The sequence below is a fragment of the Manacus vitellinus genome, unplaced genomic scaffold, assembly GCF_001715985.3.
Source record: "Manacus vitellinus isolate BGI_N305 unplaced genomic scaffold, ASM171598v3 scaffold_27_pilon, whole genome shotgun sequence".
Lineage (NCBI taxonomy): Eukaryota > Metazoa > Chordata > Aves > Passeriformes > Pipridae > Manacus > Manacus vitellinus.
Window position 1 is genome coordinate 7,829,479 of NW_021940039.1, and position 27,674 is coordinate 7,857,152.

At 50.5% G+C, this 27,674-nt stretch overlaps 1 protein-coding gene across 1 annotated transcript in view; it reads left to right on the forward strand.

Moving 5' to 3' along the window:
- The window catches only part of ASTN2 (astrotactin 2), a 272,653-nt gene that overhangs the window by 38,172 nt on the left and 206,807 nt on the right, over window positions 1–27,674 (forward strand). The window contains exons 3-4 of the mRNA XM_018074363.3: window positions 8,633–8,782; window positions 15,825–15,932. Of these exons, the coding sequence (XP_017929852.1) occupies window positions 8,633–8,782; window positions 15,825–15,932 (258 nt within the window). The remainder of the gene's footprint in view (window positions 1–8,632; window positions 8,783–15,824; window positions 15,933–27,674) is intronic.

Consider the following 27,674-nt stretch of genomic DNA (forward strand, 5'->3'; position numbering starts at 1 on the left):
AGCTGGCTCCATGGGGCAGTTTCTCCTCTGGCTCTGTGGAGCTGCAGGAGATGTGTGGTGGAGAGAGGGAGCTGGAGGTCAGCGCTGTGCTCTCGAGCCAGTGTCTCTCCTCCATGCAACATTAGCCTGGGCTGCTTCATGTGCCCATTAGCACCAAATCGAGAAGCTTCCTCCAGAGTATTCTTATTTAACTTTTCAATTATTTGATAACTTGAGGAGCATTAGCTGATACCGAGGGTCTGCTCATCTTCCCTACCTAAGCAAAAAAGTTACGGTGTCTCATAAAAAAAGGTAAGTTAAGGGTTTTATTAGAGAGGAGAAGGTGGGAAGTGGAGTCTCTGTTGGCCTGGACCTTCTCAGTGCTGGAGCAGGGGGAGATGGGGCAGCACCCCATGGCCAAAGGCTTTTCCTTGCAAGAGAAACGGGATGAAGGGGATGATGTTAGGGGAGGGATGTGCTAGAAAAGTCTTCACCCCATGGAAGAGCTGAGGGTTTCCTGGTCAGAAACAGCTCCTGGGAAGGTCAAACCCAGCTGGCAGCAGCCCCAGGAGCGCAGGGACCCATCTGCTTTTGGGAGGTGCTCGCCATGCAAAGGTGTGAGGTGAAGGCAGGGACCGTCGGGCCGCGGCTCTTCAGCATTTGATCTTTCGTAATATGTTTATAATTATATTGCATTATCTTAATTACCAACAGGGGAAGTGGGGAGCGCTGCAGAGGGAGGGAGAGGAGGAAGGTGGAAAGGCAGGGAGTGTGTGGGGTTGGAGAGTAACTCGCAGCCTCTGTTGATGGGGCTGCAATTGCGGTTGGAGTTGAAAATTATGCTATTAATACAATGCTTATTCATTTCCCATAATAAAAAAAATGGAAGTGCATTCCGAGTGAAATTAACATTCCGTGACATTTTCCGGTAAACGGTTAGTTTGCACACATGAGTGGAGGCAATTAGCTGGGAAGCGACTGAGCGCCGTGACTGGAGAGAGGATGAAGAAGGGTCAGGGCAGCTGGTGCTGGGTGGTGCTGCCGTGGGCTCTGGCTCCAGCTGCCCCTTCCCAGTGGGATGGGCGTTCCCCTGGGTCCTGCTGGTTTGAGGAGCAGCTCAGTGAGGATGGGAGCTGTAGGTACTATCTCCTGTTCTCTGTAGAGGGGGGGAAATGGCAAAGCTTTGCAATAAAGAGGAAAATCAAAAGAGTGGGTGCAGGGCCAGAAGGGTTTTGGGGTGGCCTGGTGCACCCCAGGTTCCCTGTCCCCATTGCAGGACACTGGTCTCCATCCCCCTCCCACGCTGCACTCCAGCCTCTCTCGACATCCCCCTTCCCGTCACGCTCCTAAAGCTTTATTGGAAAGCAATGGAGACTTTTTTTTCCCAGATTTGTTAAACTACTGAAAACTTCTGATCCTATCAGGGCTTTTTTTTTTTCCCCTGCCTCGTACCAGATAAGGACTGTGCTGGCTCCGAGCCCGGAGCCGAGGGTGGCGGGGAACGGGGTAGGGAAGCAGTCATCTCATGAATATATGAAGGAGGAAAGTGCATTTGTTCAGTTTCCTTCAAAGGAGACATCTTGAATAAAACTTTCTCTCTTCTTCTGCTACCCTCCCCCTCCAATTTGCAATTGAAATCAGACTTTTACGCATAAAGGTCTATTTTTATAGCGAGGGATTTATTAATGTATATAATAATCTATTAATGTATTAATAGATGTGTATTAATAGCTATGCTAAAAAAAATGTATACAGTCTCTATTTTAAAACTCAAAAAAAAGGGCCAGGAGAGAGAAGGAAGAAAATTCAAGATGGAATACAAGGCTGTTTTCAAAATGCTACTGGGTTCCTCTGTCCCTCTGTTGCTGCATATAAGAACCCCTCTATGTAAAAGAGCTTTTTGGAGATAGATTGATCCTACTTCGTGCCACAATGGCAGGGCTGGGCTGGGGGCCAGATCTGGCAAAGCATAGGGTGGCATTTCTCCTCATGGGTTCATCTGAGGGTGGCTTGGAAATATAGGCACTGCAGTAGGTGCTTGGTCCCCTGATGTGTGGGTATGGGTGGTAATTTGTGCTTCCTTTTGATGTTTTTATAAATATCCATATATATATATATATACATATATAGGGATATATATCTGTATTTAAATTATATATGCATAAATATATATATGGACATATATATATTTAAATAAAAATGTATGGAGATATATATATGTATTTAAATAATATATATATATATCTCTTGAGTTGCTTGTGTAATGCAACCAGCAGTTTCCTGGTGTGTCTTGGACATGGTGGTGGCTGCACGTGGCATTTGACATGGACTGGTGGGGATCAGGGGACTGAAGGGGACAGGCTCTCTTGTTCAAGAGGTGGTAGAGGGGTCTGGTGGCTGGAGAAAGACGTGAAGAGATGAAGTTCTCAGTGTTTCTGATGTCTCTGCTGTATCCACTGTGTTCTGTGGCAGGATGTCACTCTCCACGTGTGTTTTCCTCCCGGTACGTGGGGAGCTGTTGTACAGATCTCTCCCACTGTCATCGCATTGGCATCAGTGTAATTACCTAATTTTATGCTAGTAAAGCTCCGTGCTTTCTGGAGCTCGGTACCTTCAGGGTGGCACTGTTGAAAATCAGTCCACATCCCAGGCTCAGAACAAACACCGTTAGTTATTTCATGCTTCGAAAAGCAACAAACACCCATTATTTAGAGCTGGTGAGAAATCAGGGTTTCCACCACGTGGAAAACTTCCAGTATTGAGAAATTTATGCTCGTTCCAAATAGGATCGGAAAGTCGATTTCTTGAAATACTTTGTAGAATAGGAATTTCTGAAGTATTGATCGAGAAACGTCAAAATGAGCTTATTGAAAATCAGGGGGTTGATTTGGAGGAAACAATTAAAACATTATTAAACTGTGTTACACGTGTGTGTAACCACGTTCCTGTGGTGGGTCAGGGTTGTGATGATGCATTAGACCTTTAGAGCCCATGGCAGTGGTCCCAGGAGAGCACCCTTCCCCGTACCTAGAAAAAGTGGATTATTTGAAAAATACTGGAAGCAGTTGGTGAAAGGGCAGGAGACAACTTTGGAGAAGAATCTGAGATGAGGGGGCTTGCATCCTAGACACGGCCATGTGTGCTGTCATGAAGGCATTGGAGATCAGGAGGTAAAAACCCCACTGACCTTGGCTTTTAGTTGCACCCAAACTTTTCCATTTAATCCATGACTGAGTTCCGTGTCTTGTTGAGAAACGCTTTGATTCCAGCGAAGCATCATGTTCAGTCGAGCAGCTCGTGAGATGCTCTGTGAGCTACTCCTCTCCCTAGAACTCTGGGAGCATCGTAGCCACTGGTAATACTGAGGGATTGATAACTTGCCTTCTGGCACTCAGAAATCAAAGAGAGGGATGGGAAAACCAGAGGCTTAAAAAACTGTATTTTATAAAGACATGTTTTACTCCATGTCTAGCTCTAATAGAAGCTGCTGTTGCCTTGCCAGTTGTCTTCCTGCAGCTGTCGGAGTGCAGGTGTTGTGTGAGGAGAACAGGGATGGCTGTGGCTCCAGGGACAGAACCTTTAAGCCCAACACTGAAGACTGGGAGGCTCAGGGAAGGTGGCACCTCTGCAGTCCTTAAACCTCACCACTCTGTTTTAATAAGCTGTGAAACCCAAGCCATGGGTCTGTCCAGCTCTCCCACCACCCAACGGCTGCACAAAGCTTGAGTCTGGTTTGGGGAGAAGCTGCCCCATTGGGGTTCTCAAGACTCCAAAACACCTCAGCAAAGCTGAGGGCTTGTTCCCAAGAGCTGAAGGAATTTCCATCCCTGCCTGGTTTTGCTGGCTGGGAACAGGTTGCACAGTCAAAGGGGGTTTGTAGTGCCATATCTCTCGAGAATGTCCTGGAGTGGTGGAGTTCCCATCCAAGTGTAAACAGTGGAGGCACACAGAATCACAGAATATGTCAAGTTGGAAGGGACCCACAAGGGTCATCGAGTCCAACCCTTAGCCCTGCACAAGCCCATCCCCAAGAGTCACACCATGTGCCTGAGAATATCATCCAAACACTCCTTGAGCTCTGTCAGCCTTGGTGCTGTGCCTACTGCCCTGGGGAGCCTGTTCAGTGTCCAACCACCCTTTGGGGGAAGAACTTCTTTCTAATATCCAACCTGAACCTGCCCTGACACAACTTCCCTGGGGTCCTGTCCCTGGTCCCCACAGAAGAGAGCTCAGTGTGTGCCCCTCCTCTTCCTCTCATGAGGAAGTTGTAACTGCGGTGAGATCTCCCTCAGTCTCCTCCAGGCTGAACAGACCAGGTGCCCTCAGCTGTTCCTCATATGGCTTCCACGACTAGTGCATCTCTCAAATAGGGGGCTGTGGGTGGTTGTGCTTATCCAAGCCTGGGACTGTGTTTTGGAGAATCCCTCCTGGGCACTGATGCTGGAGAGACCCTAGATGTGGTATCTCCCCAGAACAGCCCCCCACACCCAGCCTGTGTGCGTGGGAAGGGTATTGCTCTCCTGGTTGCGCCGCGAGTCCTGTGAGGGCTGGAACGAGCGCTGCCGCTTCCCGTCTCCACTGCAATGTATTTTTACCCAAACATTGCTCATATTGTTCAGTTGATGACTACTTTTTTTGTTGTCGTTGCGGTTTTTAAGCCAAACAACGTTATTTCCCCCCCCCCCCTGCAATTTGTGCCAGCAGAAAGGAAGGAGGAGAGAAACGGCTCTGGGTAGGAATTGTTTTGTGGGAGACGTGCAAGCGAATAGGGGAGCCATAAGGAGAGCAAATCGCTTTCCAAATAGCATATGGGGGTGGACAGGAGGGAGGTGTACGTCAGGAACATGTACCGTGCTTCACAAAGGTACGGTGACCTTCAGCTGCGTCCTCAAAGCGCTACCAGAAAGGGAAGCCGATTTTGCGGAGGCTGAAAAGCCTCGTGATTCCTCTGCTTCAGCCCTTTCCTGGGGTGGCCGTGCTGCTGAAGGCTTTTGCTGTAGAACAAGGGGGAGATTGAGATCGGAGCATCGTGCCAAACCTCGGGGTGGATCTCACCACCTCTGCCAGGCTGGAGAATCTCTCAGCGTGGTGACGAAGATGTGAGCTCAGTAGCCCTGATGGATTTATCTCCTGGAAACCGTGGATGGGAGAGAAGGCGGTTTGGCAAGCTCTGCTCGAGGAGAGGAATGGTCCTGTCGCCTCCAAAATGTGTCGTGCTCGGCCAGCATTGGGAGGAGCTGGTGCCCAGGCACTGGTGATGTGGCTGTGTTGTACCAGGAAGGAGAGCAGTGTGTGGGTAGTGTGGAGGTGCCAGGAGCTGCTGCCTGAGCCTGTCTTTGACACAGGCAGTCCAGGGATGTGTAGAATAGAATAGTTCAGTTGGAAGTGATCTACAAGGACCATCCAGTCCAACTGCCTGACCACTCCAGGGCTGACTGAAAGTTAAAGCAAATTATTAAGGCCCTGTCTACCCTGCAGTAGGATTTCTTCCCATCCTTTTCTGAACAATTAAAACCTCATAGGGCTACTGTGGGGAGGCCCAGGTGGCAGTTTGTAGTGCACTGTCTCTCTCATGGATATGATGGACACCCCCGTAGCCAGCAGGGTCCCACCAACCCCAGCAAGTGCTGTGTTACGGTGCAGTGGTCTCTTCTCCCTCCCCTTTGGCACTGTTGGCAGTGCATGAAAGGCCCTCCCTTCATCCTTCACCCCTGCTGCTCACACAGTTGAAGCTCAGCTACCTTTCATTTGTCACTGAGAGTTTTCTCCATGCTGCTCACCCTTGTCAAACTGTGCTTGCTGAGATCACGTCAGGGAGGGTCTTTTCCCATTTCTCTTTTTCTCTCCTTTCCCTTTTGCTTTTCTTTCCTTTCCCCTTCCCTTCTTTCCTCTTCCCTTTTTTTCTTCTCTTCTTCATTTCACTTTTCTCCTCTCTCATTCCCTTCTTTCCTCTTCCCTTTTTTTCTTCTCTTCCTTGTTTTACTTTTCTCCCCTCTCCTTCCCTCTCCCATTTCCTGTCTCCAAACCCTTGAGCTCAGGGGCGTGGAGCAGCCAAGGACATGCTGGCACACACAAGCTGTGCAGAGCAGTGAGACACACCAACTCTTTGCTCCCCTTCCTGCAGTATTTGTAGCGCCATCCCAAATAGCTGGCAGCTGAAGGACCCTCTCCTCTTCCTGCAAAACCTTCCTCCTGATTTTGGGCATTTGTTCCACTGACAGGCACAGGAGCAGATGCCCTGGGATGGATGTGCCAGCGTGGTGGCCAGATGGGTATGATCACCACAGGGTCCCTGCTCCCATCAGCTGAGCAGGGACCCATGAGAGTGCTGTGACCTCGCTGTGCTCTGCTGCTCGCCGAAGGCACGGCCCTCTCCTCCTCCTCCTCCCTCCTGTGCTCTCCTGCTGGCCTCCTTTCAGTAAATAAGCCTCAGCCGTGTGGTTCCCGAGCTCCCTGATCCACTTCCACACATCCTGTATCACACAGCCCCGAGGTTTGGGTAACTCACCATCTGTTCACAGGGAGGCCCTGCCACGTGTGCTCCCGGGTGAAGGAGCTGTGGGGACAGGCTTCCCCCTGTGAACACGGTGGTGGGAGGCTGAGCTGCCCTGGTGCTGCCATGGCATCATTCCCTGGCACCTCGGGTTGGATTTGTGCTGTTGGGGTGGGACTAGATGTTCTTTAGAGACCTTTCCCTGCTCTTGATATATTTTTTCCCTTGTGACGATTCCTGCTGGGGCATCTGACAGCGCAGGATTCGGCTGCACCTGCCGTAAACGTCGGGGGCTTTGGGGAGCTTTGTCTTTTATCTGTGGTTCCTGGGGGAGCCTGGTACTGGAAAATTGGAATAACGTAGATGGTCCCTTAGGCACCACTCTCTCCAGAGCTCTCCCGGAATGGTTCCCACTGTTGGTGCTTACGCAGGTTTGATCCTCATCTCTCTGTTGCCTGGTGTGGCAGTTCTGGCTGGCTGGATGCTCTCCCTCTGTCTGCCAGTACAGCAGCTCTGGCTGGCTGGATGCTCTCCCTCTGTCTCCCAGTACAGCAGCTCTAGGTGGATGGATCCTCTCCTGAGCCCTCTGGATGCACCTGTGCCTGCAGGCAGGGCAGCTGATCGCGCCTCTGGTGCTCCCCCTCCCAATGGCCCCAGCAGATTTTGGAACTTTCTCTGCAGCCTGCAGTGGTAGAAAAGCACCCTTTGGTGCTCTAAAGCCTCCCAACCCTGGGGAGGCTGAGGCCTTTGGAATTTTGGGAGAAGGAAGAGGGAACTGCTCCATGGGCTAGTGTGGCACTGCCTGTGGCACAGGGTGCTCTGCTCCCTGTGGCATGAGTGCCTGTTGGAGAGTGCTGCAGGCTCCATGTTTAGGTCAGATCCTTGTCCAGAATTACAAATGTCTCATCCTGCATGGTCAACTTCTCAGTCCTCCCTGAATGGAGCTGCATCATGCCAGGAAGGGAATTGGAGTCTGTGGTCCGGAGCAGTCACACACCCTGAGCTCACCGGGTGCCTGAGGAGCTCCATGCACGTCTGATGTGTCTGGATCTGGGAAATGTGATGGGGTGATACATCAGCCTGTGCCTCCTGGCAGGCAGGGAGCTCCAAGGTGCTCACTTATCCCTTATCCAAGCAGGATGTGACAGGGCTATAGGACTGGTGGTACCTGCCATCTCCATGTGGGCACGCTGCAGGCAGTGGGAACTTCTGGAGCTCATCAGAGGGACTTGGTGACTCTGGAAATGGAGACAGGACAGGGGTTATGTTCTGCTAATGAGTTTATTCAAGGAGCTGACAGAGGCCAAACTGATGTTGAACGTGGGAGACCTCCGTGTCCTGCAGGACAGACCTTTTGATCCCAAATTTCACCTTTGCTCTTTGTGAGTGGCTTCATGATTTCCCATAACTGCCCATTGGGTGGGTGGGTGTGGAGCTTCAACAAAGGCCTGGGGGGATTTTTTGGCATTACTGAATTGAGGCTGATGTGAGATCAAGGAGCAGAGTTGCTTAAATATCATCAAGCTGTGACGTGCCATGAGGTGTTGCAGGAAGCTGTTTCCTGAACTTAGGTGCTGCATCCCAGTGTGTGAGTGCAGTCCCTGGAGGACCCCAAGGAATCCTTCTACAGCTCAGAGCATGCCTGGGCCAGCTGCACATTGTTTTTCTGCTTCCACCCCAGCCTTCCCTATTGCTCTGTAATCCTAAGTTTGCCTATTGGGGAGTTTCCACCCCTCCAAAAGGGCTGCCATGGTTGGGGTTTGACTCCAAGCTCCTGGGGCAGAGTTAAACCTGACCCAAAGCCAGCTCAGCGCTTGGGGTGTTCCTGTGTGATTTGAACCTTCAGGCTGTAGTTTGGATAAGGGCATGATGCTTCCAAGTGCACGTGGGAGAACAGGCAAAGAACAATCCAATGTTCTGGAAAGCAGTGTGGAAAATGCAATTTCCATAAAATCACAATTTTCTTATTTCTGTGGCTTTGGTAGGACTTGGAAAGTTCTGGGTGGGTCTCTGTGGGTGATATTGGAGGGTCTTAACAGAGCTCCTACCTCAGGAGTTGGCGTCGGCTCGCGCTGTCCCCTGCGAGGAAGGACTTGTGCAGGCGGGGGGACGTGGTGGCCCTGTCCTCTTCTAACCACAGTGCCTTTGCTGGTGTTGCAGCTCCCGAGGTGACGCAGGAGACGGTGGAATCCCTGATGCAGAAGTTCAAGGAGAGCTTCCGCACCAACACGCCCATCGAGATCGGGCAGCTCCAGCCCGCGCTGCGCAGCACGTCCGTGGGGAGACGGAAACGCCGGAGCCGCCCCCGAGGTAGGGTGTGGTGGGCATCACCTGCTCCCCCAGAGACCAGGTCTGGAGAAGTTTGGCTGGGGAGGAAGGAGGGAGCTCCCCCACCCTCCCTGCTGAGCGTGGGGACACCAGAGCTCCTCTGTGATGGGGTAAAGAGGGGCAAACCCCACGCAGCAACCTCAGGGTGGTGTGGTGGAGGTGCTTGGGACTCGTGTTGCATGTGTCCCCTCCAATGGATTCTTCCAGGTCTACTGCAAGTCCAGAGTCCCTGGACTCACTGAGGTGGGAGTGAAACAGTTTCTTGGCAAGTTTCTGTTTCACAAAGGGGGGTGAAGTTCATTTTGGCTCTGACATCACTGGGACCTCTGTTCTTTCTGCTTTCCCGGTGCTTAGGGGTTTTTGGACTCCACACAGGGTGGGAGCAGCATTCATGGATCTAAAGGATCAGCATTCATGGATCTAAAGGCTGTACCGTGCAAAAGGCTGTGTGGAGGGATCAGGTCCACATTTCCACCTGTGGAGGAGAAGGGAGTTGTCAGGGTCCCTGCAGGGGTGATGGGCAGGGGGATCCCTTGGCCATGGCCTGCCCGCTGCACTGAGGGTCTTTGTGGCAGCACCAGGAGCTGGAAAGGAAAAACTTTTCTTTCTGTTTACTGTTGGTTTTCTTTTTCATTTATTTATGAGTCTGAAATGTGATCTTTTATTCTGGATACATTTTCCTGCAATACAGGCGTGGAGAGGGCTTTTCTTTATTATAGCTCTGCCCATAAATTATTCACTTAGTGTGAAGAGAATGTTCTGACTCTTTAACTGGTTTAAATTATTTGGTTTGTTTTCTAGTAGTTATTCAAATACGTGTCTCTGGATTTTAGTGTGTGTGTGGGTGGGTGCTTTTGGGGTCCACAGAGACTATCTGGGGAAATTTCCCTGATTCCCTGCTCCAGCTTCTTTTTTTGTGTGTGTGTTTATTTCACTTTTGAACTGCCTGAAGGTAAGAAGCTTTTTGGTCACTAATGGAACAAGTCAGTTAATCCTTGCAGCTGAGCTTAGGAGGAGACACAATGCCCAGCTGCAGGCAGAGCCTCTGGCTGTGTGGGAGCAGAGTGTGGCCCCGAGCCAGCCTGGCTTGTCCCCCCTCACCCCATTTCCCACCTCCCCAGGATTCCTCTGCCTATTAGTGGCCACAGGAATAGTCTGTGGATACCAGGACAAGAGCGCCCTTGGTCACTCTGCATTTCTCCTCGTACTGGTGTTTCCTCAATGTGAGAATTGGAGATTTGTTTGTACCCAACATGTGTGTGGCATGAGGAGCCCAAGACATAATGTATCCCATGGGCTTCAGGAGGGGACCCTGACTTCCAGTGTCCCCACCTACAGGATGCCTCACCAGCACGCCCTAGAGAAGAGATTTTAAGGTCTCAAATCATCAGGAATCAGTGAGCAGCCCCAACAAGCCAGCCAGTCCCAGCGTCTCCAGTGGAGTTCTCGCTCCCTATAGCCCCATCCCATCCATCCTCTTTTCCCTTTAATTTAAATTTTTCTTTGCTTGTGGAAGTGGTGGCCGGGCACTGCTGCTGAGCTGATCCATGCCTTTTCCTGGCTTTTCCCTGGCCTCTCCTGAGCCAGAGGTTTTGTTTTACAGCCTGTGGTTACCTGTCCTTCTGGAAGGCAGGCGGCTGGAGTGCGAGCGAGCGCTCAGGTTAAAGGATGATACCACAAATCAGGATGTTTTCGTTTTCCATCCAACTGCAAACACAAACCCTTTGCCTCATTAATCCATTGCAATTCACGAGACTTTTTTTTTTCCCTCCCCTTAAATGAAATTGTCCATTTGGGATACATTTATTTCCTCCTAACGGCCGCGTGACAGTTCCGCTGATGGAGCTTGCATCCAACTTTGTTCCTGGGTAGTGACAAGTTGGCCTGACGGATGCCTGTGTGTAATTATTTTCTTGTGGTTTGATTTAATTAATGCTTAACCTCATCAGAGCCCTGCAGCTGGAGCGCTCTCCCCGCAGGAACCGTGCACAGCAGACGGATTTCCTCCTTTATGGAAAGGCTCTGAAAGGGTTTCCGAGTGCTGCTCCTTCAGGACGATGGGATAAACCATCCAAAACAGAAAACAAACAACCCAACCCGCCAGCACAAGGAAAACCAATCTGGGATCAACTTTGTTTTGCTTCACTTCTCTGCACTGAGTGTGTTTAAACTGCTGCCCATTGCTCATCATTAAATCTGGTTCTGTGCTGAGTGTTTCCAGCAGCTCTAGGAAAGGGGTATTTTTCCAAGTGCATTGACTTTAAAAAAAAAAACCAAAACAACACCACCTTCTCCATTTACACTGCTATATAACTTCATTTTGTCTAATGCCTCTTTCATACAACCTCTCTCCCTAAACACTTCGACTGAGTGAAGTGTGTTTAGAGGTTATAAATAATAGAGGGAGAGTGAGGATGGTGAGAGCCGAGGGGTAGGAGGGGTGGGCTGGAAGTTGGAGATCTCCATGGGGGCTGGCAGTGCTGGAGGGAGGGATGCTGAGTCTGAGCACGTTTGTAGTTCCCAAAATGCAGCCAGGTGGTAGCCAGACATCCCAACCTGGCTGCACCAGAACTGGGAAGTGATGCCCTGGAAAACACGGGGAGAGGCAGAAGGGCAGGGACAGAGGGTGGGGATTTGGCCAAGGGACCACCCTGCGTGTGTGAACGCAGGGGCTGGGTGGGATGTTGGCATGTGGGGCTGGGGGGTGGCCTTGGTGTGTGCAGAGAGGGGGTCTGGTGCCCTCTCCTGGGGCAGGGCTTTAAAAGCACCCTGGATTTGGGAAGAAATAACCCGTAATGATCCTTCTCCTCAAACAGGATGTGCTGTTTATCAGGATGTGCTGCACAGTGGGGCTGCAGCTTCTTGTGGTTTGGAGGTTTTGGCTGTGCCCTGAGTGACCCAAAGTTCCCTGAGGAAGGAGAGTTGAAACTCATCTGAGTTCATCCATAGTCCCTGCTTTTGCCAGGACACGTCTGCCTGCACCTCACTCTGTCCATCTGTCCTGTGGTGCCTGTGCACCATCATGTTTTGCAGGAAAGGCTTTTTGAGGCTTTAGCCGGGAACTTTTGCCTCCTCTGAGTCAAAGTATCATGTCCAGATCTGTGAGTTGTCCTTGGTGAAAATAAAACCCTTCACAGCTGTGCAAGGGCTGCTGTCTGGGAGCATTCCATAGTAGAAGCCATGGGACCATCACCTTGTTGTTACACCACCCACAGTGGTGGGTTTTTTGGATATAGACAGAAGGAAAAGGGACAATAAATGAGGTGGAAGAGCCTTCCTTAGTGTGTGTGAATGTACCACTGCCACAGGGCACTTAATTTTAAAGGGCTTCTCTTCTTTATCTTTTTTTTACATTGACTGGGTAAGTTTCAAACACGAATGTTCGTGTATTTTATTTTTTTTGTCCCTAAGTCTGCATCTAACTTACCTTTCTCTGGCCACGTTTAGTTTTTCAGTTGGCTGGTGCTCTTTTCAGTGTTAAATTAATTAAACTGAAAATTCTCACTTAGCTAATTGCATTGCTCTGCGCAGCCCTGCCAGCCCTCAGTGCATGGACCTCGCCACCGAGCTGGCATGGTGGGGAGGGCACTCCTCATCCAGCTTTTACTGGGAAGCTTGGAAGCAGAGAAGCTTGTTGAACACCCAGGAGACTGTGCTGCATGGGGCAAGTGAGCGTGGAGCCGAGTGAACCCAACACGGTCGAGCAGGGAGGTTGTGGGTCTTGAATTCTGTGATATGTGCAGAGTTTGGCTCTTTTCCTGGAGGGAAGGGGTGCAGAAACTCCCTTTTCAATAGACAGTAGTTGCAGGGCAGGGGGATGCATAAAGATGTCACCCAGGTTGGCACCACTGGGGACAAAAACAAGCTCCCACTTCCATTTTAACATGCAGCTTGGAGAGATTAAGTAGTTGAGGTCAATTTGGCCTCAGACAGGAGTTATCCAAATAGCTCCTGTTACTTATTTTGTTATTTTAACTCCATTTTGGTTTGTTTTGCATCCATAGTTATTTTCCTAAGATGCTCTGTGACCTACTGGCTTTGGGGAAAGGATTAAAAATGTCAGGTTTGCTTTTTATTTCCTCATTAATGCCAAAACCTCACTTTTAAAAAAAAACATACACGTGGCTTTTAGCTAACAGAATTCTTTGGGGATAACGGAGCCTCTGATTCCTGAATTTTACTTCTGTAGTCCCCACTCGGCATTAAAGCTACCATCTTTAATTACACCCTAACGAGGTGTTTGCCTTGGCGCCCCGCCTTGCTCCCCACTAAATTAATGTTGCACTCAGAACAAGCGCCCTGCCCGGGTGCCTGGCTGAGCTGAGATCTATTTGAACGGATTAACGAGTTTGTAAATCTGCAAACAGGATTAAAAACAAGAGCATCTTCTTTGAGCTCCCCCTCCTCGCCCCCCTGCTGCCTGGGGGCTGAGCCATGCAGGAGACAGGGGTGTGGGTGAGGAAGGGGAGCTTCGTTTTCTCTCCAGTCTAAATAACAGGAGTGAACTGTGTGTAAAGGGGGTGTAACTCCTTGGAGGAGTCACTGGAGAGAGTTGCTGGTGCATTACGGGTACCTGGTGCTGCAAAGTTGCCGTTTCCCTGTTCTGTCTTTTAAGCATCTTATTCCACTTTGTAATTGGTTGCAGTGATTAGGGTATTTTTTTTCTGATACTTGGTGGTTTTCTCCATGTTTTTAAAGGAAGAGGAATGCTGACCAGGCAGGGCTGCTTGGCTTTAACTGGGTGCTGTCCTTATTCATCCCCATCAGCACCTGCATGAGGGTGCTCTCTGCTGTGAGCATCCTCAGCCCCATCACGTGATTATCCTGGGCCTGTGTCTTGGCAGCAAGCTGCAAACAGGCTGGTTGTTGAGCTGGATCAGTAGGCATTGCCCCAGTTGTGAATGTCTCACAGGGGTCATTCAGCAAGATTTTGGGGCGAGTTAAACATGAAATCAAGTTTACAGCAGGATCGGTTGAGGATTAGCGTTCCTGCATCCTCCAGGATGGGTTCCAGGACCCCTAAAACCACCACCAAGATGTGTTCTGGCATCTTTGGTAACACAAAGGAATAGAAGCACATCCCTGGCAGCCGTGTCCCTGCCCTGGGCTCGTGTTTCCAGGCTGACCTCTGCCACTGCATGTAGGGTCAGAGGAGACGTTTCCGCTCCGGGCTGGGGACCTGCGCTGGGTCTCCTGACTCCTGTATTTATACATCCTGCGCAGTGCTGGGTAATCAGAAAATGCAATATCGCTGTCACCAGCTCTCTGAAGACATCCAGCCTGAGTAATTTAACATGTCAGCTCCATCCATCACGGAGACGCAGCCGGCAAACAAACGCGGAGCGGCCGGAGGGGGCTGGGCCGGTGGCGGTGGAGCAGCTCTGCGTTGCCAAACTTTGCCGGTCCCCTCGCGGGGATGTGAAGACAATAGAGAGAGTGCTGGATCGCTGGCTCTGTCCACCCCAGCCATCTGCCTGTCCAAAAGGGGCCAGGTCTGGTGCACGGGAAGGTGGCGGAGGGACGTGCCATGTCCTTCCTGCACAGGCAGCAGCCAGGTCCCTTTCCCAGGCAGAGATGGCTGTGCTGAGCTCTTGGGGAAAAAACCCTCCTGTAGCTGGTCTCTGTCTTCCAGCCCTGGACACTGTGGCTGCAAAGGGGCCCAGGGCAGCCCCTTCTCAAAGAGAATGGGATGTGCAGTAGGGCTGCAGTCCTGGCTGGTTGCCCAAGGGCCTGTGTTAGAAGCCCAGATTAATTAAGATTTTTCTCGCTGATGTGAATAAGCCTGATTGGTTTTACCACTCCGCTGTGCCTTTCAAACCCCCAGACCCTGGGTGTGGGTGCATCATGGCACTGGATGTTTGCTGTGTTATTTGTGTCTGAGGAGGGGCTGATGGTGGGTTATGGTTTGGGGTGTGAGTCTATAAACCCAGCAGCCCACATTTCCAGGCATTAAACACTGCTGTGTTTAAGCAGTGACCCCTCCTGCTGCTTTCAGGAGGAGCCTCTTCCTACCCCTCTGTTAAGACACCCCTTCACCCCCTCTGAGGGCACTTCTTGGCCAGCTGAGGGCATGGACAGGGCAGGAGCCACGTGTGGAGCTCCCAGTGTCCCGCTGGCTCCTGCCAGCCACCTCTCATTGCGGTGATTAAGGATTTCAGAGGGCAGAAGGCATCGCTCATTTTCTGTTCTCCTGCCAAGAAATGGGGAAATGGTGCTTCTGCCTAGAATAAAGGATTCTTTAAAAACAGTAAAATATTTTAATGGCAGTTTAAAGGGCCACTGTCAACCCCCAGAGGCCTCTTTGCTTTAAACTCTGCAAGGATTGAAGGACTTCTGCCAGTTAAAGTCTGCGTCACTTTTAAAGCATTCATCACTCCTTGGTGTGTCCAGGGCTGAAGCCAGCTGGGCTCCTCCTGCATCCTGCTCCATATCCAGCCCAGAGAGGAGGGTGCCAGGTAAACCATGGGCCAGCCCTGCTCCTGTCAGTCCTGGCCACTGCAGGAACATGTGCTGCTGGTTGTCATAGTGAGCTGGGGGAGCAGATGGGCCAAAGCAGGTGATGAGAGGGAGAAGTGGGACCTTTGCCATGCGGTGGGGTCGTGGGTGCCCCTCAAGTGCTGTGTTCCCCATGTACTGCTTGTCCCTGCTGGGTTTGCTTTGAAGCAAACACCTAAAATTCACTGTACTTCACTGTGTCCTTGAGGAGAGCAGCTGCTACACTCAGGGCTTTCCTTTGTAAATACCTTGAAATACATTTGTATTTTGCATTCTTGAGGGTAGAAAGCATTTTCTTACGTTCACATCGCAACTGGCATCATGGAGTCTTGATTTTTGATGAGGGCAATTAGGAACCAGTGAAATCATGAGCGGCAAAAGTCCCTGGTCACTTCTGGTGACCCCAAGTAGAGCATCTTAGTGAGGAGCAGTGGATTCTGGCCAAATCTGGCATCTCTGCCGAGGAGCTTCTCCTGCTGCTGAGCATCCCAGCTGACAGGGCTGATTTCTTCCTCTCTGTTGCTTGCAGGTGGGATCGGGTTTGGACGTGCCAAAGGAAACTCTGGCTCGGAGGCGGATGATGAAACCCAGCTCACCTTCTACACGGAGCAGTATCGGAGCCGGAGACGGAGCAAAGGTACAAAATGACACAGTGATTGCACATGGGGGAAAAAATGGTGGAGCACCTTGATTGTTCCCATGGGTGATGGTGTCTGACATTGCCTGAGTCTAAAGGACGGCCATACCAGTCTGTGGTGGTAAGGCATCCCAAGATGTGCTGTCTGTGTGATGCAGCACCGTGCAGGAGCCATAAATCATGTTTCCTGGTGATGTTGCTGAGGTTCTGGGTTTCTTTGATGGTTTCTAATATCAGTTTTCTTCCACGTGCCCTGGCACTTCCCCAAAGCTGCACCAGCAGGGAGCGATTGTGTCCGTCATCATCCTGGCACCAGTGCAGCTGTCAGGGCTGGTCACCTTGGCAATTCCTTGCTCCAAACTCCCGTTTTCTGCCCTTTATTTCCCATGCAAAGCATCCGTTGGATGAAAGTTTCCTGGCCTTCCTCTTGGCACAAAGGCAATTAAAAGGAACAAATTCAAAATGAGGGTTGGGGCAGGGATTTGTAGACCAAAGTCCCTTCAGGCTCTTTTTGTGAGTTAGAGAAGCTGAGAAACTGGAATATCATCTGCAGTTTGAAATTAGTGCCCGTGTTTCCTGCGGTCACATCACGCTGGATCATTTTTGTTCGGGACTCTGGGCCCGAGCTGTTTGGCAGAGGGGGGGACAATCCTTGCTGCTGCTGCTGCTGCTGTGTTTGAAAAATCACAGTTGGGAAATAACTCCGTTGGGAAGCAATTTAAAACTCGCACAGTGGGCCTGCTCCCTCCATTTGTTTTGCGCACGAAGCCGGGCCTCGGCGCAGCGCAGCAGCCAGATAGATGCCGGTACCCACCGCGGCACACACGGCCCCATTTGTTTCCATGATGAGCCATTCCCATAAATGCTCTCCCAATGTGTTTATTTGAATGTGAAATTACCTCAGCACCTCTGATCAGCTCGGTGGTTGCACACGGGAATGAGCAGGCGCGCGCACAGGGGTGCACTGCATTTGTTCCTGCTGAAAGGCTGGGCCTTCAATTTTATAGGTTTGTGTTTTTTTTTCTTTCTCTCTTTTCCGTGTGTTTTAGAACCATGAGAAATTATCACTGAGTTTAAAATGAGCTTTTGATGAAAAGCAGGGAGAGGAGTCGTGAGTTAGTTACCTGTTGCAGTATGAACACAGCTGCATTCAGGGGAAGATCATAGAATCAGAATCACAGACTGGTTTGGGTTGGAAGGGACCTTAAAGACCTTCTTGTTCCAGCCTCCCTGCCATGTGCAGGGACACTTCCACTAGACCAGGTTACTTAGAGCCCCAGCCAACCTGGCCTAGGATGCTCCCAGGGATGGGGCACCACATCTTCTCTGGGCAGCCTGTGGCAGTGTCTCATTAACCTCACAGGGAAGAGTTTCTTCCCAATATCCAATCTAACCCTGTCAGTGTGAAGCTCTTCCCCCCGTCCTGTCACTATATACCCTTGTCCAAAGTCCCCCTCCAGCTCTCTTGTAGGCTCCCTTCAGGAACCAGAAAGCTACAATAAGGTCTCCCAAACCCTTCTCTTTTCCAGGCTGAACAGCCCCAACTCTCTTTCCTCATAGGAGAGGTGCTCCATCCCTCTAATCATCTTTGTGGCTGTGTGAGAGAAGGAAGAAATTATTGTATTGCAAACAGGGACAAAAGAAACTGTCCCAAAACAGGGACAGGGGGTGAATTTCCTGAGTGCTGGAGTAGTGTTTTTCAAGGAGTTATTCTGCAATACTTGGCTGGATGTGAAAGCCCTCGAGTACTTTGGAAAAGTCACTAAAGTTTGGGTTTTTTTCAACTTCCACTAGAGAAAGGGGTGATGTTGTGCGAGGAAGGTGTGGAAAATTGTGTTTTAATGAAAAGCAGATAAGTTTTTGCAGGGCTGCCTTGACGCCATTCCCCCAGGTCAAGTGCTCTGCCAGCCTTTTGAAAAGCACTCGTACTTGATGCCAGGTACAAAGATATCCTTATCGACGTATGTGTTGGGTTTGGGTTGTTTGTTTAAGCTTCCTGGTAGGGCAGATATAAATGAATAGGATAGATGAATGGGAAGAATTCCTTTCTTTTCCTGTGAATAAGCTGTTGTTCACCTGGGCAGCTTTGATGGCTGGGTTTGAAGGGAATTCAGGAGGCAGAGCTGCCTCGCGCCGTTGCACGGAGCTGGATGTTAGATCTGCGTTAGCGTTTGAGCAATGCTGTGAGAACCTGGTTTGTTCGTGTTCACTGGTGGCTAACGGAGGGAATTGTCTTGCATAAAGTCCCCATTGTACTACCCCTCCTGTCTAGCTAAATTTTGCCATCACTGCGTCCTTGAAAAGAATTTTCTATTATCTTTTCATTGACTCCTCTCTCCCTCATGGAAGGAAAGCAATAGCGCAGTGGGAAGTCCTAGTACCAAACTCATAATTACGAGTTCAGCCAAGATCCATAATTGGACGGGATCGTAACTCTAATAGAGAAGGATGCGTCGTCAGATACAGTTAATTCTTACAATGATGTTCCCATATTGATTTTGCTGTGCTTGCGTGTCGTTGCAGGTGCTGTCAGATAGTTATCAGGTCCAAGGAGAGAGATTCCTTGGGGTTTCTCTCCTCAGATGAAGTTTTGCAGGATTGAGCCTAATTACTGGTACTGTCAAGGCATTGATCCCGGACCGTGGGAGGGGAGTTGCCACTTAGGTGGTGCATAGGTTTGGTTGTATTTGAGCTTGGTTGAAGCTGGCTGGTTAAGCGGTTGTCTGTCTCCTGGAGAAAGAGGACAGCAGGTTCTGTAGTGCCTTGGCAAGGTTTATTGAAGGGATATTCCTATGGGTCAGTATGAGCAAGGGAGAGCCTGTTCTGTTAGCTCAGGACCAGCAGACCCGTTGATACCTGGTTTTCAGTGGTAGAATACATGGAGAAGTAAGTCCGATCAGTCCAGGTATGGAGTCAGGGATGGCTGAGGCATCACCTTCTGTGCTCCCAGCACACTGCACCACTCATCCTCTCAGCTTCTAAGTCTGTGGGGTGCCCTTAACACTTATGTTCCCTTGTCTTTGGGAAGTCCAGAGACATTATAGGGGAGAAGAGTGTAAGAAATAACGCAGAGGACACCTTCCTGTGGAGCCTTGGTCTTTTGTCTGCTGTTGGGCTCAGCCCCATCTCTGGGATTTGAGCTGGGAGGGGCAATGCAGATCAGCAGTGTTCATACCCATCTTCAGTGAGACATCTCTTTTCTTTGCCATGGCCCCTGCCTGTGCCCATGCCAGCTCTCCACCCTCTGCTTATTTTTGAGGGATTAGTATGAGCCCTGCTCTAATGGCAGCGCCGACAGCAGGGCTGACATGTAGTCTTAAGGGAGCTGGAATTTGGACTGTTTTTCCGAGTGAAACAAGTCCTGAGAGAAGCTCTGTGCTCAGAGGCTGGAGGGACCCTCAGCTGGGTCCAGGGATGCTCCTTCCTGCTGACCCTCAGTACTGACTCCTTGAGGTTTTCCAGAAATCAGATTTTATTGCAACCTGATTGCAACATGTTTGTGCACTCCAGGGCTCTGCTTTTCATGGGAGCTGGCTCTCCCTTTTCCCACCCCCATGGGAGAATCTGGAAACACGGGAACCTCTTTGCATGCTGGCTGTGGTACAGAGATGGCTCTTGTCTCCTGGGCTGCCTGTCATTGCACATTTCACCAGCATTGAAGTCTTGTGAGGGAGAACCTGCCTGTGTTGTAAAGATGTGAATCCACACCCCCCGCTGTCCATCACAGCCGATATCAAAGCTTTGATACTTAGTTCCTCTCTCTGGAGCAGGGTGGGATGTGTTCAGTCAGGTCGCCCTCTGAGTTTGAGAGAAAAACATAGTAGCAAAAGTCACCCTAAACCAAGGAGGCAGAGCCCTGTGCCTGAGGCAGAGCCCTGTACACAAACCTCACTTGTGCCTCACTCCTGCTCCGTCCCCCTTGCCCCGGGGCGGTGTTTGCCTCCTGCCCGGCAAAATATATTCATCTCCAGGTCTGAGTGTGCAGTCCCAAGCTCCCCTGGTGACAGGCAGCCCAGTGGCTGGTCAGAAAGAGAAAGAGGAGGGGAAGAAGCAGCATTGTAACTCCAAGGCCATACCAGGGGCTGTGTCCAGCTCATTAAGGACTCAGTGAATCTAATGAGCCCTCCTTGCTGGAGGGGAGGCAAAAGTGAGTTTTCCCCACCTCCCTCTGCTTTCTCAGGCCACAGAGCAGCTGCTCTGTAACACAGAAACGTGCAGCAGATGCTGTGCAGCTCCCTGGGTTGGGGGTAACTGAGGCAGGGAAAGTGATGGCATCATATGGAGACCCTGCAAGGGGCTGAGCCATCCCAAGCCAATTTGTCTGGGAGATCCAGAGACTCTGTGCCCTCTCCTGCAGCCTAGATGTTGTCTGAGCCCCTCGGCCCTGCTGGGAGCCCCTGTATCCCAGCCCCTGGGACCTGCCAGGGGTCTCTGCAGCTGCTGGCAAACCCCTGGGTTGCTGGAAACCCAGGTACAAAGTGGAGTGTGGGATTCAAAGCAATGCTGTTGCTCACGTGATGGTTGAGATGTACCAGAGGGCACCTGGCACAGTGTCCACCTGTCTGGGGTGTCTCATGGTACGTCCTCAGCTGGCTGCTGCTCCTCAGGCAAGCTCTGGCATCCGTTTCAGCCTGAGCTGGACCACCTTGAGCCCACTCCCCCACACTGGGGTCTGGAATTGCTTCACTCCTCTCAGCATCACCTCTATTGCAGCCTGTTAAAAGAGGAAGGGGGGAAGTATCCACCCATTTTTCATGCATAACTGTTGTTCAGGTGGTACCTTCCCATCCCGGGAGAGCTCCCCACCACCCCAGGGAAGGGGAGGACTCGGTTTGGGGATGCTCCTCAGCTGAGGTCTCCATGAACAAGGCACCTGGCTGTTCCCATAGCACGCAGGGATGGTTTTGACAAATTAACAGAGTTCAATTATGTACCTTGGATTGGTGTCAACCACACGGGTGTGCACGTGTGTGTGTGCTGGGCTGGCTGGCGGAGCCTTCTGAGGGCTGTTAGAGAAATGAGAAGCTGAGCTTTGATCTGCCTCTGTATTTGGTGTTTAAAACAAGGCCTTTTATAAGGGAATATTAGGTATTCGGAGTCTGCTACATATGAGGAAGCTTCTCTTTGATCCTCTCCCGTCTCCAGAGGCAGCAGGCACTTATTATTTCATGGGGAACTAAATGGAGTGCAGAATGAAATTTGGGTACCATTCTCTGTGCTCTGCCAGTGCCCCTGGCCTTGCTGGGGCTGAGCAAACGCCGTGGGCAGCACGTGCACCAGCTCTGCTGTGCTCCTCAGGGAAGGGTCCCCCAGGTCAGCCCTGGGCTTGACTCACCTTCAGACTAGGGGAGATGCTGTTGGGAATCGAATGGGAGACAAAAGGTGATAAAGCAAACATGTCAATTTGGGTTGTTTGCAGGAGCATGAGGGAGGAATGAGTCTGGTGCTGTCTGTGCCCAGGGAGCTTCTCCCTCTCTGGCAACCCTGTGCCCATCCCCTCCACATGTAGTCAGTGCATGGCACAGACAGGTTAGAGTTCCCTGGGAAGGGTGCACAAAGCAGGGACAGATGGACAGGTCAGTGCTGGTGTTTGGTGCACATCCAGCTGGTTCGTGGCACGTGGAGCCGTACTGCTCCTGTCAGACCAGGGAAGAGCACCCTAGAGGGGACCTGGACATCCCCAAATCTCAGGAATGAGGTACTGTCATGATACAGGTCTTGTCTTTACCCCTCAGAGCACTGGGGTCCATCCTGCCAGGCTGCAGCACAGCTCTGCCCACACCACTGTGATGCCCAGGGCAGTGGTGCTGATGGGGAATGCTGCTCATTTCCAACCCTTCTTAGCCCTCTGTCTTGGATGCTGCTTTTCCAGCGAGCAAACAAACGTGGTGCTTTTGTATAATGGCTTGTTTTGCCCGCAGAGCAATGAGTTACTGCAACAACACATAAAACCCTCCCTGAGCCTCTCTTCATCCCTGCTAGACTCTGCCTGTGCAGGGAGGCTTGGCTGGGGTTGCTCCAGCCACCTCTTTGCTCCTTAAATCCCCGGTGGCTGTAGGTGTGGGGGTGCACACACACTCCTGTCCATGCCCAGGGAACTGAGCTGTTGGGAGAGGGCCTGCAGTGGGAAGCTGGAACTGGGCAGCAGAAGGGTCTGCAAGTAAAGTGGTGGTGGAGCTGCAGGCTCTTTAACTTCCCCGGACTGTGCTGGAGATAAAGGCTTTTACATCTGTTCCTGGAGGCAGTGTGGGTCTTCCCATTTATTTATTTATTTTCCGATTGTATCTGATACAGCCTCGGCGAGTAATTGAGTGTTTGAGAGTGAAAAATTATCTCTCCGGCTTGGCCCTTATCTTGACAGCAAAGCAGCACTTTTAATTTAATTTTGTTCAGAGCATGTGGGTAACAAATTTCACTAATCGCTCTGCTGTCGCCCTCCGCATGGTAACGAGTCTCTTGTTTCCCAGGAAGCAGAACATAAACACGGTGCTGGATGCAGGCGGGAGGAGGGCGAGGGTTACTGCTTCACGGAAAATGAAGATGTGTCTTGTTGCGGATGCTCAGCGTGCCCGTGGCAGGATGGATTTGTCTCCTTGGCTGGAGCAGGGAAGGAAGCAGGGGGTGGTGGATGTCGTGCTCGTACTTCCCTGATGCTTGGCTGGGAGGGGGGAAACTGAGGCACGGAGGGATGTGCCCCAGCGCCGGGGAGATGTTGCAGAGCAGAAATTTTTATTCCCTTTCCCGTTGTTCGGTTTGCATCTATTCCAAAAAATAATGGACACAACAGAAAGGTGGTTTGGTTTGGGATTTTTTTTTTTTTTGAGATTCCAACCCAATTCCCACATCCCAGCTTGGCCTGCGGGGTGACAGTGGGAGGATGGGCAGCGTGCTGGGTCCTTGGGCATCTCTTGCCACAAGATCCTGGGACATCTCCTGCCAGGTCCTGGGACATCTGCCAGATCCTGAGCCCTTCCTGGCATCCTGGTCTCCATCACTGCTCTCTCCAGGTCTCCAAAATCAGTTCGGCTGTCTGTTCAGCCCTTAGCTCTCTGAGCACAGTCCTCCCTGGGCTGTGACTCAACACAAACTATTTCATAGATAATGATTGCTTTTTTTCCCTTTTTCCTGTAGGAATAATATTTTCGTTACACTGTATTGAAAATTGCTTTCCTTCCTCCTTAAAATGAAGCCTTCCACTCAGATTTGCCTTTGTGCTTTTATATTGTAAAATTGGGACTCATTTGGAGTGTAAAACAAAAAAAGATCAGGCCTTAATTCCAGGAGAAGTGTTTTCATTGATTTTTGTGAAAGAAAATTCCAGTGCAGGCAATCTCTGCCTTTAAATATGTAACTGGTTCTTTAATGTGATTTTATCTCGACCGATTCAGCACTGAGAACATGAAAGCAAAACTGACTTCATTGATTTTAATTGTCCATGCCCAGAGAAATGCAAAAAAATGTCACAGCGCCGGGAGAGCAAATTGGGTTTGCGCAAATTCTCCCCCCTTTTCCCTGCTGAGGGAGGTCTGAGCTATGTGGGCAGGAGAACGGGCCCATGCTGAGCCCAGTGGTGATGGATCAGCAGAGCAGCATCTCAACCTGTGCCACTCTGGTCATCTCCATTTCCACCCTCCCCTCAGCTGCTCATTTCTTGCCCAGTCTTGAAGGTTTTACCTTCCCCTCTGTTTCCCCTCTTGCTCCTCCTCCTGGTTGAAATTTGCTGGTGGTGCCTCTGTGCCAGCTGCAGGCACAGTGTTTTAGAGCAAAGGGGGAGCACCATGGATAACTGTATAATTAGGAAATATATACATTTATTCAGTACATAAGGCATTATAACTCCAGGAGCACCTTAAGAGCCGAGGCTCAGGCTGCTGGAGGAGCATGAGAACTCACAGTGGCACACAGGAGCTCAGCCAACGAGCCCTTGACCTTTCCATAGGGTCCAGCAGCCCAACCCAAGCTTCCCCACAGTGACCATACCACCCCCTGACATCCTCCTGTCCCTGACCTCCACCCCAGGGCTGCCTTTTCTGCAGCCCTCCCGTGCTGTACTGGAGAATGGCTTGGCTAATTGCTAGAGGATAATTCATAAATGTTAATAGTATTAATCTGATTCAGCATGTGCTTAGCAAGATCAAATCCTCCATAAATCCAGGAGTGTCTGCTCTCACCCTTCTGCTGCACAACGTGGCTGTCTTTGCTCCTCGCTTCCCTCCACCCCCTCCTGTGTGCACCTTCTCTGCCTCCTTGGAGGTGAGAGGAGTCTCCCTGGGGGTCTCCCTCAGAATAGGGGCTGATCCCTGACCTGTTGACAATGGGATGAGGTTGGAGACTGCCCCGTGCCCAAGCCCTGATACAGATCTGGGCTGTAGCTGTGCACACCTTCTTTGGGATTTGTCCAGGACAGCGATGGAGAAGATTCCTCAAGAAGAGTCTCAGGCCGAGCCTTGAGTTGAGGGTGTGTGATGAAACACCTGCTCATGCTCTCACTGCTCAGATGCTGCCTGGGGTGTTCATTGAATCCACATCCACCCCCTTCTCAGGGAAGTGGTTCTGGGGCTGAGTGGTCCATGAAGGCTTGGTGGGGTCATGGTTTGACTGGAAGGATGGTCTCCCATCGCATCCCATCCCATGTGCCTGGTGTGCTGGAGAAAGAGGGACCATCCTGCCATGGGAGGGGAGGGTGTGGGGCAGTAGAGGAGATGGGCAGTGCTGCTCCCTGTGCAGGGGTGCTCCGTGGCCAGATCCGCCTGCCAACACTGCTGCTCGTCCTAATTGGTGTTTGCTTTGATTGGACATGATCTCCCCCTTGTAAAACACCTTGAGATGTTTCTGTGTGTGAGGGTGTCCTGGAAACGCTGCTGTACCGCATTAATGAGCCTCTGCTGGAACATAACGGAGGATCATTAGGAGCCCAGTTCCTCTGACATGCCAGCAACATCAGCGTGCTCTGGGAGCATTGTAGGGATGCGGGATGGGCTGTGGTGGGATCGCTGATCCTGGGATGCTGCTGTCCCCGTACCGGGTGCTCTGCATGCGGCACAGCACGGCGGGCACCGGTGCCTCTGTGTGTGTGTGTGTGTGTGTTGCTAAGCAGTTCAGCACTCGCTGTTCTCCTTCTCTAATTCCCCATCCCCGTCTTCCTCGGCTGGGGGAAATACATTTTCATATCCCGAGTAGCCACGAAACATTCCGTACGATGCCTCTATCTCCGGGGGGGGGGGGACGGGGAAGATTGCAAAGCACTTGGCGTTTAACACCCACATATGGTTAACACCACGGGCTGTGTGCTGATAAAGATGGGGTAATTAAAGTTTATTTTTTTTTTTAATAGACTAATCTCCCAAGCATGTATTTATGAGCCTGATTTAGAAACATCATATTACCAAGAGCACGGGATATTTGTGTTGCTCGTAAATCCATACGTGTTCTGAACACACCTTTTTTTTTTTTTTTCCCTCCTTAAATTTAGGCAGCACTGCCAATATTAAAAAGAAATGAGCTCAGAGTTTTGTTGGGTTTTTTTCTCTCCTTGTCCTTTAGGTGAGCAAAGGAAAGTGTACAAAGCAGCGAGTAATTAACTGCACGAGGAAATGATATTTCAAAGGAGACACGATGCGTTTGGAGGGGCTGTTTGCTGAGTGTTTACACCAGTGGCTTTGAATTTATCTTCATCTTGCAGCAGGTGCAAAGTCTTCAGGGGAACGTGGTGCTTTGCAAGCGGTTTCTGAGCTGTCTGCAAAGGGACCCACATCTTCTTCAGGCTAATTTGCACTGGGGTTTAAGGAGAGGAAAAAAATCCTGGGTGGGGAAGGTGGTGGTGACTGGAACACCTCTGACCATAGTCCTGGCTACTCCTCTTGTTTTCCAGTTGAATTAATCTGCCATTGGATCTCTAGCATGGAACATCTCAGGTATGATTCTGCCCTGAAGTGGAACAGTTTACTTTTTTTTTTTTCTGCTTCTCACTCTTTGCTCTTGCAGGCTGTGGGGAGAGGTTAGTTCTCCCCATTTGAAAAGAATTAATTTATTCTTCATCCTGGTTGTGGGCCCTGCCCACTGCCTTGCCTGCTGCTCTAACTGCTTCTTGGACACAGGTCTGCCACTCCTGGAAGCCCCCACAGGCTTTCTCCCCAGATCAGCCCTTGGGCACCCACTTTTGCAACCACTCAAAATACAACAGAAACATCTTTAATTAAAAATACAGAGAGGTCATCTTAATGTATGAAGCAATTTTTTAGGGCAGGAGGATCTGGGGAGCGAATTTGGTCTCAGCTGTGCCTGGTCACCATCTTTTTCCTGGCCTTTTTGTACCTCAAAGACTCAAATCAAGGTTTACATTGAGTGCTGTGGCTCTCAGGGCTCCTGAGTCCCATCAGCCATCCATGAAGGTGGATATTCCCCACCCAGCTTCCTCCTTTTGGTAAAGGAGATTGATACCAGCTTGTTTGGTAACCTGGGTTTGCAAATCCGCTCTTCAAACACCTCCCTGAAAGCCCAGAGTTGACAAGGAGAGGAGGGAAAGAGCAGAATTCAACCTGCTCATCTGCAGCACTGGAGTTTATTTGGGACTACTTGAAGGTACCAAGCTGGATTTGGATCCCCTCCCTGAGCTGAGGAAGGAATGGATCAGTTTGTCTCAGCTCTGGAACAGAGTGAAGCCCTGGTGACCCTGCTGAGGTGGGTTTGATTAGCAGGGGCTTGCTGAGAATACAATTGCTTATTGTTTTAGAGGCCTGGAGTGAAAGTGTTTATCTCCAGATGGGTGTTTAAATGCAGCACAGCAGCGGTTCTGCTGGAGCTTTAGTGGTCTGAAGAGCAGGGAATGGGATGGAAAACAAGAGCCCTGTCCCTCTGTTCAGAGAACGAGGGAAGGATCTGCTTTTCCAGCAGTCTCCCTTCAAACCTGGCAGTGAACTGGCCGTAAGCAATGAAGAGCTGAGCTGGAAATGCAATTTCTGCTTGTTCAGTTGGTCAAAACCGACGTCAGGCAGTTCTAGAGGTCAGTGATTAGCAGTCTGATGGAAATGAGTGAGTACAGGAGGCAAGGAAGCAGAGAAGGGAGTTGCAGGAGACTTGGAACATCCGTCCCTTTCCTTGGGCAGCCAAGCTCAAAGTCATGGAGCTGTAAATGGCTTTTTGCTGTTTCAAGCTCTTGTGCTCCTCTCCTCTGACTCATGGGGAGAGAAGAAGCCCATGGACTGATGGGGATGGGAGATCCTCATTCCTGCAGCTCCACTGCGGCTGCAGGGTGGTGAAATCATACCTGTGATTCAGGCTCTTTGTGAGAAGGGGATAATACTCATCTAACTCATAAAGGATTTATGATTTAATGTTTGCAAAGCACTTTAAGACCCTGGATTGAAAGGTGATTTATAATGGTGAAATCCAGTGTTCTCTGGTCTATTGTATATTTGATTGTGTCCACTTATCCCAATGGAGGCTTTTTTCCTTGCCTTTTCTTTCTTCTTCTTTTTTTTTCCTCTTTTTTTTCTTTTGCATTCCTGTCTTAACTTCCAGCCAAGCAGGGGTTGTGGCAGGCACAGTATGCCCAGCAAGAGGATGAGTTTGCCTCCCAAGGAGGTGCTAACTTATGCTGATGACATGAATAAAGATTAGGAAGGAAAAAAGGGGATTGCAAGGTGAAGGGCACAGGGGATTGGCGATAAAGCTGTGAAATGGGGGTGGGAAGGCTGTTTAGATGATGCATGCATAAGGAAAGGAGAGGATGCTTCATAAATA